The sequence below is a fragment of the Lonchura striata genome, chromosome 34, assembly GCF_046129695.1.
Source record: "Lonchura striata isolate bLonStr1 chromosome 34, bLonStr1.mat, whole genome shotgun sequence".
Lineage (NCBI taxonomy): Eukaryota > Metazoa > Chordata > Aves > Passeriformes > Estrildidae > Lonchura > Lonchura striata.
Genome location: NC_134636.1, coordinates 2,019,940 through 2,036,116, shown reverse-complemented (window position 1 = coordinate 2,036,116; position 16,177 = coordinate 2,019,940). Strand labels below are relative to the sequence as shown.

Sequence of the window (16,177 nt, the reverse complement as noted above, 5' to 3'; positions counted from 1 at the left end):
ACATCCAGCTTCCTGCATGGAGCAGCTTTCCCTGAAGGGCTGAGGCTCTGGGTGTGGCTGGGGTTGAGGAGACCAGCCCTGAACACTGGCCATGCTGTGCTGGTGAGCCCAGAGCTCCAATGTGAAGCCACCCACCAACAGCTCCCAGAGGCAGATCGCCCCATCTCCAGGGCCCCTCAGCTCCCAGCGCTGCCTTTCCATCCGAAATTCCCCTGGAGCTGACCCCAGCCTCAAACTCGACATCTCCACGTGTCACCCCTTACTCCTGTCAAATCCCTTGGGCTGATTGTGGGGCTGCACTGACCCCTCTTCCTGGGACACCAGGACTCTGGGATCAGGGAAAAGGGGGAAGTAGGAGGACAACAGGGTCATAGGTCATGGGAACAGCTGCATGACAAGGATCTCCAAGCCCTGGAGGCACTGGGGAGCACTGGGGAATGGTGGCAAAGGGACACCAGGGCTGGGTTGGGGCAGTGCCAGGGTGGCCGCAGTGTCTGGAATGGTGGCACAGGGACACCAGGGCTGGGTTGGGGGAGTGCCGGGGTGGCCGCAGTGTCTGGAATGGTGGCACAGGGACACCAGGGCTGGGTTGGGGCAGGGCCGGGGTGGCCGCAGTGTCTGGAATGGTGGCACAGGGACACCAGGGCTGGGTTGGGGCAGGGCTGGGGTGGCCGCAGTGTCCAGCTCCAGCCCATTCCTGGCACTACTGCCCCAAACTGCTCCAGGCCCTGGGGGAAGATCCCCTGCCCGGCCCCCCCATCCCACCCAGGACCTCTGTGTCCTGCTGGATCACCCCAGTCCCACTCTGCTGAGCTGTCCCACACATCGGCTCCCAGGGGCTCTGCCCCAGCAGGGCTGTGGCTCCAGACTGGGCTGGCACTGGGACACGGCTCCCACAGAGCCCCTGGCCCCAGCGCTGGCCCTGAGGAGGATTTGCCCCTCAGGCTGGAGCCCAGTTCAGGATCCCTCCTGGAGCAGGGAATCCTCCAGGACATGGGGTCCCCACAAGGGTTGGGCACAGATGCAGCTGTGGCTGCCTGTGACCTATTCCAGCAGCTTTCTGTGCAGATCCCATCCCTGCCTCTGGAGCACTTATGGTCGGACCCCAGGCCGTGCACACCAGTGAGATTTAGCTGCTCATGGAATGCCACAAGAGTTGAGGGCACGTCTCTTTATCGTGGGATAAAGGACCCCAGAAATCCTGAGGTGCTGGAAGGGATCCATGACCCAGGCACAGAAAGTGGCTGTGCAGGGACAGAACCTCCACCCCGGATCAGGGGCTGGACCCTCACACCGAGGTCAGGGATTGAATTCCCACTCCAGGGCAGGAGCAGAGTGACCTTGAGATGACCGTGGCCATGAAATCGAGATGACCGTCGGGTCATTGTGAGACAAGATGACTGCGACACAACCATGAGATGCCTGTGACAATGAGATGACCATGACATGACCATGACCAGAAGACAACCATGATGTGACCATGACATGACCATGACCCAGATCCATCTCTGAGTCTCAGAAGGACACCCAGGGTGTTCCAAGGAATTTTTTTCCCTGACCCTGTTCCCTCTGTTTTGGCTTCACTGGATGGTTCATCCCATCCTATCCCATCCCTGTCCACATGTTCATGTTGCCCAGGCTGGGACATCTCAGCATCTCCAGGGCCAGTGTGGGGATCAGGTCCAGCAGAACTGCAGGGACCATTTGGAGATGCCCTACTCACCAAGGGGATGACCTTGACTGGAATGACCTTGACCTCAGTCTGACTGTGCTCTCTCCCCCCCCAGTTCCTGGTTGACCACAGGACACGGGAGTCACCATCAGCTTTTATTACCCCCCCAATAAAAGTTTCACCTTTGAGCCTCCCCAGGTCCCATTTGGGACCCCCCGGGGGCTCTGGGATCCCCCTAGCCCCAGCACTCAGGGGGCCCCCCTCAGCCGTGCTGCGGCCGCAGCTTCATCTCGGTGAAGGGGATGGAGACGTTGAAGCCTTTCCAGGGGAACCAGTGGATGCCCTGCAGGGAAGGGGTGTCAGAACCCTTGCAAACTTCTAGAGACCCTCCCGTAAGTCCTCATAGACCCCTACAGACCATAGAGACCCCTGCAGACCCTATGGATCCCTATAGACCTTCATAGATTCCTGTTGCCACTCATGGATCCTCACAGATCTCCATAGACAGACCCCCAGAAATCATACAGATCCCCACAGGCCCTATAGAATCACATAGACCGTTTTCCATAGAGCCCTATGAAACCCTACAGACTCCCACAGACCCCTATGGATCCTTAGAAACCACCACAGAACCCCCACAGACCCCCCTGCCACAGGTTCCCTCATATACCCCCAATCCCCCCATAGTCCTGTAGCCCACCTAAAGGCCCCCTAGACTTCCCTGTTCACTCCCATAGCCCCCCAAGCCTCCTATAGCCCCCTAAAAACGCCCAGCAGCCCCTTGCAAAGCCTCCTCAGACCTCCCAAATTCCCTCATAGCCCTGGTACCTGGTGGTCTCGGGGGGTCCCGTAGCGCCCGTTCAGGTTGGCGTAGTGGCAGTTGCGGTACCACCAGGCTCCCCCGTAGGCCACGGCGCAGGGTGGGGGCCGGGGCCGCCCCGAGGGGTCCCGGCGGTCCCGAGGGTCTCGGGAGTCCCGGTCCCGTGTCGAGAAGGGGCTGCCCGAGTGGTAGGAGAGGGCGTCCCCTGCGGGGGCCGCTGTCAGCGCCTCCAGAGACCCCCAAACCCACCAGAAACCCCAATACCCCCCGGGGTCCCAAAACACCCCAAAAACCCCACCCCAAAACCCACCAGGGACCTCCAAATCCTCCAGGGACTCCACAGACCCCTGCCAGCCAGCGGGCCCCAAAACCCCCAGGGATCCAAAATCCCACCAGGACCCACAGAATTCCCCAACGCCCCCGGGAACCCCCGAGCCCCGCTGGGCGCACCGGCGGTGCCGCTGAACGCTCCCACTCGGAGCCGGTATCGCTCCTCGGCGCTGCCGACAGCGAAGTCGCGGTAGAGCGCGAAGGCGGAGTCGCGGGCAGTCCGCAGGTCAATGCGCAGCTCCGTGGGGGTCGCGCTTGTCAGCTCGTGCAGCGCCTCGTTGCCTGCGCCCCAAAATTGTCCGGCACCCCAGAAATCCTGCAGGCCCCGCCAGTTCCCCTGTCCCCCCCTTCCTTCTGGAGACCCCTCCCCGCCCAAGTCCTTCCCTGTGACCCCCAAACCAGACCTGAATGTCTGTGGACCCCCCAAGCCCCTCCGACCTTTGGGCAAACCCCCTGGACTCCTTAGTCAGTGCCTCTTTCCCTGCACCCCAAAACCTGCCTCCCAATTGCCTGGACCTCCCCTGGATCCTTCAAGTCCCCCCCTCGGCCCCGTGGGGAACCCCCAAGTTCTGGGACCCCACCGAGTACTCCCTGCTGCCGCCCCAGCAGCTGGCTCTCCTCAAAGTTCTCCCTGTCCCCAAACCCCCGGAGTGCCTCTGTTGACACCATATCCCCTCAAATTTTTATGCGTCCCCTGAGCCCCGGCATCCCCCCAGCCCCCAGTGCCCCGCTCACCGAGCCAGAATTCGCCGCTGATGTTGCCGAAGCCGCGGGCGTACGACTCCCACCCCCGCCAAAAGTCGGTGCTCCCGTCCTGGCGGCGCTGGAACACCTGCGGGGCGGGGGGGAGTCGGGGGCACCCCAAAATTCCCTGTACCCCTATTTCCCTCCCATAAACCCTGTAGAAGGCCCCCAGCCCCTCCCAGTACCCCCAGTTCCCCTTCCAGTGCCTTCAGATCTCCCCTCCACCTCCCCAATGCCCCCCAACACCCCCTGCTTCTGCAGGACCCCTTATTGCCCCCAAAGCCCCTCTTTTCCCACCCAGTGCCCCCCAACACCCCCTGCTTCTCCTGCAGGACCCCCTATTCCCCCCAAAGCCCCTCATTTCCCCCCCAGTGCCCCCCAACAACCCCTGCTTCTCCTGTAGGACCCCCCATTTCCCCCAAAGCCCCTCTTTCCCCCCCCAGAACTCCATATAGCCTCCTCCCTGTAGAAGCTCCCCCCCCCCCCCCCAGTGCCCCCAGTGCTCCCAGTCCCACCAGCCAGCCGCCGCCGTCCGTCTCCATGTCACAGAAGACCCTGAGGGGCCGGGCCGGGTCCCCCCGGAGGAAGATGAGGGTCTCCCGCGAGGGGCCCGGCCCGTTCTGCTGCTCCTCGGCGCAGTCCCGGGGGTGCGGGTGTGGGAGGGGAGCTGGGGGGGAATGGAGGTCCCCTCAGACACCCCAGGGGCTTCTGGGGACTCAGGGTGCTGGTTCCCCACTCCCCAAAAGGTCACAGAATCTCTGACTCAACAAGTGTCCCACCCCTATCCAGGGACCCAGGGGGTCGGGTGTTCCCCACCCAATAACCGCCCCCCACCAGGACCCAGCCGGCACCCCCGGTATTCATCCCCTACAAAGGACCCAGGGGTACAGGTGTCCCCACAATGTTTTTTCCCCTCTCCAGTGACCCAGCTGTCCGTGTCCTAGCCCCCCCAAACGACACCCCTTTCCCCAGGACCCACCCCACAAAATGGACCCAGGCAACCAGGTGCCTCTCTCAAGGACCCACCCTTGCCCATAAACCCAACCTCCTCCCCCAAAGGACTCGGGCACCCTCCCAGGTAACCCCCCAAAAAGGACACAGATACCTGGGACCCCCCTCACTCCAGGACACCGACACCCAGAAAACCCAAGTGTCTGGTTGTGTACACTCCCACCCCCCCAAATAACCCCCTTCCAAAAGGACTCAGGTGTTTGGGTGCCCCCCCACCATAACCCAACCTCTCTCTTGGGTGTCCCCCTCCCATGGACCCACCCACCCCCCGCAAAAGCACTCGGGAGTTCAGATGCCCCCACAAAGTTCCAGCCCTCCCTCCAAGGGACATAGCTTCCCCCACCAATAACCCCACCCCCCACAAAAGGACCTGGGGGTCCAGGTGCACACCCTAATGACCCCTCCACACCCCTTAGCTCTCCCCACTCACGAGTGTCAAAGGTGGCTTCGAGGGGGGCTGTTTGGGGGTCTCCCCCTCGGCCCCACAAGCGCACCCCATAGTGTCCTGCCGGCTCTAGTCCCCACAGCTGCTGCGACGTAGCCTCGGGAGGCAGCCATAGGGTCTGGGGGCACAAGGGGTACTGGGTTATCCCAGGGGGATAGTGGAGTCCCCGGGGAGGTATTGGCATGCCCAAAGGCATTATTAGGGTCTCCCGGAGGTGTATTGGGGTGCCATTACCAGAGGAGGGTAATGGGATGCTCTGAGGTGTTACTGGGGTCCCCAGGGGTGTTACTAGGATACCTGAAGGTATCCAGCAGGTTATTGGTGTCCCCCAAGGAGATACTGGAGGGACACCCTGGGTGTTCCAGGGTTTTTAGCATCCTTTGGGGGGCTGTTACCTGCTGGGGTCCGGCGGGGGGGCCATACTCCAGCTCATAGCCATCAGGGGGGACTTGCAGGGGGTTCCAGTGCAGCCATGCACTGCGGGGCCACACAGAGCCTACCCAGAGGGTCCCTGGGGTGCCTGGGGAAGAACACAATGCTGTCACCTTAGACAGCCCAGCTGACACCCTGGAATCTCACACTGTTACCCCAAAAACCACTGCTTCCACCCTAACCCCCCCCCCCCCCATCTGCTGGTACCCCAAACAGCCCTGCCCACACACTGTGCCCAATGGAGATGCTCCAGTTCCCCCTCATTTTTCCCAGACTCCTGAGATCAGTCCTCCTCCAGTCACCCTCAGGCCCCAGTTTCCCCCCAGTGCCTGCCAGACCTGTTCCTTCAGTACCTCCCAGTCCCCCCATGTCACCTAAGTTCTTCCCAGTGCCCAGTTTCCCCCAGTACTTGCCAGGCCCCAATCCCCTCCTGGACCCAGTTTCCTCTCATTCTCCAGTCACCCCCATTCCCAGTTCCCCTCAGTCTCCCTCAGACCTGTTTCCCCCAGTCCCTTCAGTCCCCAGTTCCCTCCAGTTCCTCCCAGACCCAGTTCCCCCAGTGCCTCATAATCCTCTCTCACTTGTGCCTAGGCCTCTGAGTCCCCAGTTGCCCCCAGTTCACCCCAGTCTCCCGTTTTCCCCAGTTCCTCACACCTCACGGTTGTCCCAAGTTGTTTGAGTTCCTCCAGATCCCCCAGTCCTCAGTTCTCCTGCCAGTTGCTCCCAGTGCTACATTGCCCCTAATCTCCAGTTCCCTGCAGTCCTCTGGCTACCCCCAGCTCCCAGTTTCCCCCAGTTCTCCCAAGTATCCTCAGCCCCATTTGCTCCCAAAATCCCCCTTTAGTCAGCCCCATTTGCTCCCAAAATCCCCCTCTAGTCAGCCCCAGCTGCTCCCAAAATACCCCTCTAGTCCCAGTTCCCCACTGTTCTCCCTGGTCCCCACTGAGCTATCAGTGGGACCCAGTCACCCCAATAACTAATCCCCCATATTCCTCCAGTTCCCCAAGTCCCCAGTCCCTCCCAGTTCACAGATCCCCACAGCTACCCAGTACCCCCCAAATTCTCCCCTGTGCCATTTCCCCCAGTCCTAGCCAGTTCTCAGCTCCATCCCAGCCCCAGTTCACCCCAGTTCCCCCCATTGCCCAGTTCCACAGTTTCACCCAGGCCCCCAAATGCCCCAGGCCCCATTTCTAGCCAGTCCCCCTAGCTGTCCCCAGTTTCTCAGTCCCCAGCTGATCAGAGTTCCTCCAGATGTTGCACTCCTCCTAATCTCCAGTCTCCTCCAATCCCTGGTTGCCTCCAGTTCCCACTTTCCCTGAATTCCCCAGTCCTCAGTGCCCCCCGAGCTCCCTCATCCCCTTAATTTCTCTGGCTCCCCCAGTACAGCCCCATTCCCCAATTCCTTCTGCTCCCCCCGGGCCCCACTCCCTGCCCTGTCCCTACTCCAGCTCCATTCCCTGAGGGGCTCTGGGGGAGTCCCTGCAGCCCCTTACCAGTGATGGCCTCAGTGGAGACATGGTCAATCCTTTTCCCACCCTGCAGCCCATAGAGGTGGAAGCGGTACCGCTGGGAAGGGGACAGGCCCGGCACTGTCACTGATCGGGACCCGCCATCGATGGGCAGGGCCTGGGGCTGGCCCTGGGCATCCCGGTATTGCAGTGTGAAGGACTCAAAAGAGCCCTCAGGGACACTCCACTGCAGCTGCACAGAGTTGGGTCTGACACTGGAGACCTTCAGCTCCCCCAGCTCTGCCCGTGCCAGGGGGGCTGCAGATGGGGTGGTCTCAACTTGGGGATCTTTTCCTTTGGGATCCTCAGGTTGGGGGTCCTCTGAGGGCAGGGGCAGCTCCTCTGTCTTGGCTGTGGCTGCAGTGGAGACAGGAAGATGATGTGTGTGAGAATCCATGTGTCTACCAAATGTCCATCCATCCATCTGTCCATCCAGTTATGTTTCTTCCATGCATCTTTGACATCAACTGGTTCTTTAACCTCTTCCTCCATTGGATTATCCAGTCACCCAACTACTAACCTGATATATCAAACCACCAATAAATTGCCACAACACTCATCATGCATCATCCACTTTTATCTGTCCATTATCCATCATCAATCTAACATCCATCCATCATCCATCTTTGTAACTTCAGTCAGTCCTTGAATCCATTCCTCCATCTATCCCTTCCCCCCTCCACTTACCCCCTCCTTCACCCAGGGCACAAACCAGCCATGGGCTCAGCCAGTCATCCATCCATCCATCCATCCATCCATCCATCCATCCATCCATCCATCCACTGATCAACCAACCAACCAATTCAGGAGCCCTTCATCTATCAATTGATCCATTCTCCATCTACTCACTCCTGTACCTCTCTGTACCCTTCATTCACCAACATATTCCTCCATCACCTGATCTCTCCATCTCTCTCTCCATCCATCATCCTTCATCCCTTCATTCCCCCACCCTCACCCCTCAGACTTCCCCCACACCTGTGACGATGTCGGTAGAGGCACGGTCAATCCTTTTCCCTCCCCGCAGCCCATAGAGGTGGAAGCGGTACCGGCGGGATGGGGACAGCCCCGGCACCATCACTGAGCGGGAGTCTCCATCGATGGGCAGGGCCTGGGGCTGGCCCTGGGCATCCCGGTACTGCAACGTGAAGGAGTCAAAGGAGCCCTTGGGGACACTCCACTGCAGCTGTACAGAGCTGGGTGTAACACTGGAGGCTCTCAGCTCTCCCAACACTGCCTTTGCCAAGTGGTTGTCAGTTGAGGGGGACTCAACTGGGGGATCTTTAGATTGGGGATCCTCAGGTTGGAGGTTTTCTGAAGGCACAGGTTGCTCATCGAAGTTGTCTGCAGCTGTAATGAAGAGGGGATGGTGATGGATATCCACATGTCCATCCAAATGTGCATTCATCATCCACAAAATGAACCATCATTCATCATCCATCCATCCATCTACTCATCAATCTGTGTCTCCATCCATCTCACCCAGCATTTAACCCAATGCCCTAACCAATCCCTCAAACATCTTTCTGACTCTTTCTATCCACTCAAGCTTTCACCTCTTCCACCCCCCATTTCCCATGGACAATCCTCCATCCTTCAGGACATCCAACCACCCACCAAGAATGCACCATCCACCTCTACTTCCCAATTCCATCCAACCACTCATCCACCTCTTCACCTTCTTCCATCACCCTGGGAAGAAATCCATGCACAATCCAGTCCAGAATCCATTCAACCATTCAGTTCTTCAACCATCACGGATGGATCATAATGGTAAGATGATGATAAAAATGATGATGATGGATGATAGATAAAGAGGATGATGACAATGATGGTGGATGATGGCAGGTGGTGGTCAATATGTTGGTAGAAGGGTTGATGATTGATTGGCTTGTTCTGGGGTCTGTGGGGAATAGATGGCAGGTAGAGATGAGATGGCCATGGTCTCTCAATCCATTCATACTGTGTTCCATCTGGTTCTCTGACCATCCCCCTCACCTGTAACAGCTTCAGTGGAGGTATGGTAGACCCTCTTCCTGCCCCGCAGCCCATAGAGGTGGAAGCGGTACCGGCTGGACGGAGACAGCCCCGGCACCGTCACTGAGCGGGAGTCTCCATCAATGGGCAGGGCCTGGGGCTGGCCCTGGGCATCCCGGTACTGCAGCAGGAAGGAGTCAAAGGGCGCCTCAGGGACACTCCACTGCAGCTGCACAGAGTCAGGGCTGACACTGGAGACTCTCAGCTCCTTCAGCACTGCTCGCATTGGGGTTGTTGCAGATGAGGGGGCCTTAGTTTCGTGTTGCTCATCTTGGGGCTCCTCTGAGGGCAGGGGCAGCTCCTCCGACACAGCTGCAGCTGCAATGGAGATAGGATGATGATAAACATGGGCATCCAAACATCCATCCATCCATCCATCCATCCATCCATCCATCCATCCACCCACTCTCAATCCTCTGACCTTCCCCATCAGCTGTGATGACATCAGTAGAGACATGGTTAGTCTTCCTCCCACCCTGCAGCCCATAGAGGTGGAAGCGGTACTGGTGAGATGGGGACAGCCCTGGCACCATCACCAAGCGCAACCTGCCATCGATGGGCAGGGCCTGGGGCTGGCCCTGGGCATCCCGGTACTGCAGCATGAAGGAGTCAAAGGAGCCCTTGGGGACGCTCCACTGCAGCTGCACAGAGTTGGATGTGACACTGGAGACCTTCAGTTCTTCCAACACTGCCCATGCCGAGGGGGCCGCAGATGGAGGGGCCTCAGTTTGGGGATGTACAGTTTCATGATCCTCAGTTGTGGAGGCCTCATTTATGGGGTCCATTGAGGGTGGGGACAGATCCTCTGGGTCAGCTACAGCAACAACAGAGAGGGGACAATGATGGGTGTAGGCATTGGTATGTCGATCCATATGTTCATCCATCATCCACCCAACTATCCATTATCCATCATGCACCATTTCCTCCCAGTCCGTCTCACTATTCCCTCCTCTCACCCATCACTGAGCACCCATTGACCCCAGCCCCATTCAATGAATCACTGAGTTCCATGAACTCACAGAGTAGCATCTGCCATCATCCACCATCTTCATCATTGCCATAATCAACATCATCCATCATCTTGATTCGTCCAGTATTCACCATCCATCCATCCATCCATCCATCCATCCATCCATCACACCACCTTCTCATGGTCCAGCCATCTCTCCATCTCCAAGCTGTCTCTAGTTTCCCTGCCCAATTCCACCCATTGCTCCTTCCCCTCCACATCACCATCCACCATCAAGCAGTCACAAGTCCCAGAAAACATCCGCTTAATGATTGATACTAAATCCCGCCTGCCTCCAGACAAACAATCCTCGTCATCTGTCACCCATGTACCCAGCCCTCCATTTACCCTTTCACTATCCATTTCTGCAGGCATCCAATGATATTCATGTCTATCCTTCTACTCATGAATCAATCCAACCCTCCAAGGATCCATCCATAATTCACCTTTTTCTCCATCTTTCCATTAATCTCTCAATCCCTACTTCTATCTCCCCATTCCTTCCATCCTCTGACCTTCCTCCTCACCTGTGACAACATCGGTGGAGACACGGTCAATCCTTCTTTTGTCCCGCAGCCCATAGAGGTGGAAGCGGTACCGGCGGGATGGGGACAGCCCCGGCACTGTCACTGATCGGGACCCTCCATCAACAGCCAGGGCCTGGGGCTGGCCCTGGGCATCCCGGTACTGCAGCGTGAAGGAGTCGAAGGAGCCCTCGGGGACGCTCCACTGCAGCTGCACAGAGTTGGGTGTGACACTGGAGACCCTCAACTTCCCCAGCACCACCTGTCCCTGGTTAGCCTCAGTTTGGGGCTGCTCAGTTTGGGGCTGCTCAGGGTTGTGGTCTTCAGGCTGGGGCTCCTGTGAAGGTAGGGGCAGCTGCTCTGGCACTGCTGCATCTGTGATGGAGAGGGAATGATGACAGCCGTGAGAATCAACAAGTTCACTGAACCATCTATCACTCCATCATCCATCCACATTTTATTCTCCTGGACCATTCATTCCAGTATCCGTCATCCACCATCCCTCAATTCAACCACATGGGTTTCAATGTGGCTTTTCCTATGACTGATTATGTAGCTTCTTCTTCCATTGGATCATTCAATAATCAAACTGTTGATTGGATCTGTGAAACCCTAACCCTAACCCCAACACCCATCATCATCATTATCCATCCATCCATCCATCCATCCATCCATCCATCCATCCATCCATCCTCCACCATCCACTGTCCATCAATTGCCATGCCATTGTCCGTGCGCCATCCATTGTTCATCCATCTTCCATCACCCATCATCATCATCATCATCCATCCATCATGACAAGCATCAACATAATGATTTACCTATTCATCCACCCCTCTACTATGCTAACATTCCTACACATCCTGCGCTACCAAGCTGGGAAACTGGGGAGAAGTGGAGCCGCCTAGGAATGGAGCGATCAGTGACTGGGGATGGACACATAGTGGATCTATCCAATTAAATAATGATGATGATGAGTATTGGCTAATAGGCCAGAGGAAGGGTCAATGGTTGATTGGATGATGCTGGTGTCAGTGGGTACCGAATGGCATGTAGGGATGGCATTGGGATAGGATCCTTTGATCTCTCCATCTCTCCATCCATACAGCCACCTCTCCAACCCTTTCACTTTCTCATCTTCCCCCTCACCTGTGACAATGTCGGTGGAGACACGGTTGGTCCTTTTCCTGCCCTGCAGCCCATAGAGGTGGAAGCGGTACCACTGGGAAGGGGACAGGCCCGGCACTGTCACCGATCGGGACCCACCATCAATAGGCAGGGCCTGGGGCTGGCCCTGGGCATCCCGGTACTGCAGCATGAAGGAGTCAAAGGAGCCCTCAGGAACACTCCACTGCAGCTGCACAGAGCTGGGGGTGATGCTGGAGACTTTCAGGTCTCCCAGCACTGCCCGCACTGGGGGGACCTCAGTTTGGGGGTGCTCAGGCTGGTTGTCCTCAGTTAGCAGAGCTTCAGTCTGGGGCTCCTGTGATGTGGAGGGTGGCTCCTCTTGCTTGTCTGTGGCTGCTGTGTAGAGGAGACAGTGGTGGGTGTGGCTGTCCATGTGTTCATATACATGTCCATCCATCATCTACTCAACTGTCCTCCCACCCATTGTCCATCACAGCCGTCCATCCATCATCTGTCCATCCCACCACTCGTCCAACACCCAACCCAACTCCCCACCCAACACCACATTCATGTCTCTGTTTCTTTCCCTCCACATTCCCCCATTGCCTTCACCCCTCCCAGCCTCCATTTCCCATGGACAATCTTCTGTCCATCAAAACACATATCTGGACATGAACCCTCCATCCACCCATCCATCCATCCATCCATCCATCCATCCATCCATCCATCCATCCTTCCATCCATCCATCCATCCTTCCATCCTTCCATCCTTCCATCCTTCCATCCTTCCATCCTTCCATCCATCCCACCTTTCCAACCATCCATCAACCCATCCACTTACTCCCTTCAGTTTGGATAGGAACCCACCCAACATCCAGACCAGAATCTCTAAAACGATTCAGTTTTTCATTCTTCATGGATAGAAAATCATGATGATGATGAGATGATGATGATGAGGATGAAGATGATGATGATGATGATGACGATGATGGATAGTGATAATGGATATTACTGATGGTCATGCATTGTTGATAACTGATGATGATGATGATGAATCATGATGATGGATGACGATAATAATGATGGATGATGGCAGGTGTTGTTCAAAAGGGTTGATGGTTGACTGGATAATGCCAGACTAAAAAAGTGCTTGATGTGGGATTGGTATGGGAATGGAAACCCTTGATTCACCCATCCCTTGATGTCACTACCTCTCGAGCCTTCCATCTATCTTTCATCCCATCTTTCCTCTGACTTTCCTGCTCACCTGTGATGACGTCGATGGAAACATGGTCAATCCTTTTCCCTTTCTGCATCCCATAGAGGTGGAAGCGGTACCGGTGGGATGGGGACAGTCCTGGCACAGTCACCAAGTGTGACCCGCCATCGATGGGCAGGATCTGGGGCTGGCCCTGGGCATCCCGGTACTGCAGCATGAAGGAGTCAAAGCGGCCCTCTGGGACACTCCACTGCAGCCCCACAGAGTCAGGTGTGATACTGGAGACCTTCAGCTCTCCCAGCACTGTGTGTTCCAAGGGGGCCTCAGTTGTGGGGGCCTCAGTTGTGGAGGCCTCATTTATGGGGTCCATTGAGGGTGGGGACAGATCCTCTGGGTCAGCTACAGCAACAACAGAGAGGGGACAATGATGGGTGTAGGCATTGGTATGTCGATCCATATGTTCATCCATCATCCACCCAACTATCCATTATCCATCATGCACCATTTCCTCCCAGTCCGTCTCACTATTCCCTCCTCTCACCCATCACTGAGCACCCATTGACCCCAGCCCCATTCAATGAATCACTGAGTTCCATGAACTCACAGAGTAGCATCTGCCATCATCCACCATTTTCATCATTGCCATAATCAACATAATCCATCATCTTGATTCATCCAGTATTCACCATCAATCCATCCATCCATCCATCCATCCATCCATCCATCCATCCATCCATCCATCCATCCCTCCATCACACCACCCTCCCATGGTCCCAGCCATCTCTCCATCTCCAAGCTGTCTCTAGTTTCCCTGCCCAATTCCACCCATTGCTCCTTCTCCTCCACATCACCATCCACCATCAAGCAGTCACAAGTCCCAGAAAACATCCACTTAATGATTGATACTTCCTGCCTGCCTATTGACCAACAACCCCCATCATCCTTGTATCCATCCATGCATCCATGCATCCATCTCTCTAAACCCAGTGTTCATAATGGAATCTCACAGTCCATCCATCCAGACTTCTTCAGCCACATGCCTATTCATCAATGGCTGTTCAGTCACCATTCATCCATCCACCCAACCCTCTATTCATCCCATCATCATCCAGTTCTTCTTCAAGCATCCAATGATCCTCAAGTTCATCTGTCCATCCTTCTCATGATTCCACCCAATACTACACAAATGCATACATCATCCATTCTCTCCATCCATCTTCATGTCAGTCTCTCCACCTTTACAAACATCTCTCCAACTCTCCTCCCCTCTAAGATTCCCTGTCACCTCTTATGACATTGGTGGAAGCATGGTCAATCCTTCTGCCTCCATGAAGCTCGTACACGTGGAAACAGTACAGATGAGATGGGGACAGCCCCAGCACTGTAACTGAGTGGGACTTGCTATTGACCAGCATGGGCTGGGGCTGTCCTTGGGCATCCTAGTATTATAGCATAAAGGAGTCAAAGATGTCCTCAGAGACAATCCATGACAGCTCCACAGAGCTGGGGGTGAAAATGGAGACACAGCACTCCTAAAAGCACCCGCACAAGAGGTGCCTCAGGTGAGGAAGCCACAGCTGGGGGCTCTTCAGGTCAGGGCGTCTCTGAGGATAGGGGCAGATACCCTGGCTCTCCTGCAGCTGCGATGCAGAGGGGATGATGATGGGCATAGGAATGTCTCTGTCCCTCCAAGCATCCAACACACCACCAAACCCATCCATCCATCCATCCATCCATCCATCCATCCATCCATCCATCCATCCATCCATCCCTCTATTGCTCCACTCTGCCACCAATGCATGCCATCCTCACATCAACCATTCCTCCATCCCTCCATTCCCCCATCCCACAATATATCTAGAATTCTTCATCCATACATCCACCCAGACGTCCTACTCCTGACCTTCCCCATTACCTGTGATGACTTCGGTGGAAACATGGTTGATCTTCTTCCTGCCCCGCAGCCCATAGAGGTGGAAGCGGTACCGTTGAGAAGGGGACAACCCTGGTACTGTCACTGAGTGAGACCCGCCATCAATGGGCAGGGCCTGGGGCTGGCCCTGGGCATCCCGGTACTGCAGCAAGAAGGAGTCAAAGGAGCCCTCAGGGACACTCCACTGCAGCTGCACAGAGTTGGGTCTGACACTGGAGACACTCAGCTCCCCCAGCACCGCTCGTGCTGGGAGTGCCTCAGATTCAGGGGACTCAGTTTTGGGCTTCTCCTGTTGGGGCTCCTCTGAGGGCAAGGGTTCTTGGCTGGCTGCAATGGAAAGGAGATGGTAAAGGGCATGAAAAAACCTTGTGTCACTCCAAATGTTCATCCCACCACCAAGTAACCAATTCACCCATCCATCCATGTGTTCATCCACTGGAACATCTATCCATCCATCCATCCATCCATCCATCCATCCATCCATCCATCCATCCATCCATCCCTCTACTGCTCCACTCTGCCACCACTCCATTCCATCCCCAAATCATCCACTCCTCCAGCCCTCCATCCCTCAATCCCTCCATATATCCATTATTCTTCATCCATACATCCAACCATCCTTTCTTCCCTGCTTACCTGTCATGGTCTCAGTGGAGACATGGTCGATCTTCTTCTTGCCCCGCAGCCCATAGAGGTGGAAGCGGTACCGCTGGGAAGGGGACAGCCCCGGCACCGTCACGGAGCGGGACCCGCCATCGATGGGCAGGGCCTGGGGCTGGCCCTGGACATCCCGGTACTGCAGTGTGAAGGAATCAAAGGAGCCCTCAGGGACACTCCACTGCAGCTGCACAGAGTTGGGTCTGACACTGGAGACACTCAGCTCCCCCAGCACCGCTCGTGCTGGGAGTGCCTCAGATTTGGGGGACTCAGTTTTGGGCTTCTCCTGTTGGGGCTCCTCTGAGGGCAAGGGTTCTTCGCTGGCTGCAATGGAAAGGAGATGGTAAAGGGCATGAAAAAACCTTGTGTCACTCCAAATGTCCATCCCACCACCAAATAGCCAATCCAGCCATTCATCCATGTGTCCATCCATTGGACCATCCATCCATCTGTCCTTCTGTCCGTCCGTCTGTCCTTCTGTCCGTCCGTCCGTCCATTCTTCCCATCACACAACCAACACACAACACAACCCCCTAGACAGTTCCACATCAATCTCTCTGTCTCTTTCTTAGCACATCTATCCAAGCCTTTATGTCTCCTGCTCCCATTTCCCATGGTCAATCTTCCATTCATCCATCATTCTATCCATCCTTGATGGATAGAGACAGAGGGAATCAAGGAAGGATAGATGGATTCATGATACTTGAT

General features: G+C 56.1%; 1 protein-coding gene across 1 annotated transcript; it reads right to left on the bottom strand.

The window, feature by feature from the left end:
• Positions 1-1,814: 1,814 nt before the first annotated feature.
• On the bottom strand, positions 1,815-15,902 carry LOC110481232 (tenascin-X-like). Its single transcript, XM_077789464.1, is given in 19 exon segments — positions 1,815-2,015; positions 2,501-2,697; positions 2,943-3,104; positions 3,558-3,654; positions 4,082-4,233; positions 5,008-5,140; positions 5,418-5,542; positions 6,948-7,319; positions 7,941-8,312; positions 8,961-9,317; positions 9,421-9,813; positions 10,536-10,907; positions 11,682-12,056; positions 12,928-13,278; positions 14,165-14,411; positions 14,504-14,519; positions 14,776-15,115; positions 15,449-15,793; positions 15,860-15,902. Coding segments are annotated over 19 exon segments (4,530 nt in total). The 3' UTR covers positions 1,815-1,934.
• Between the last annotated feature and the right edge of the window lie 275 nt (positions 15,903-16,177).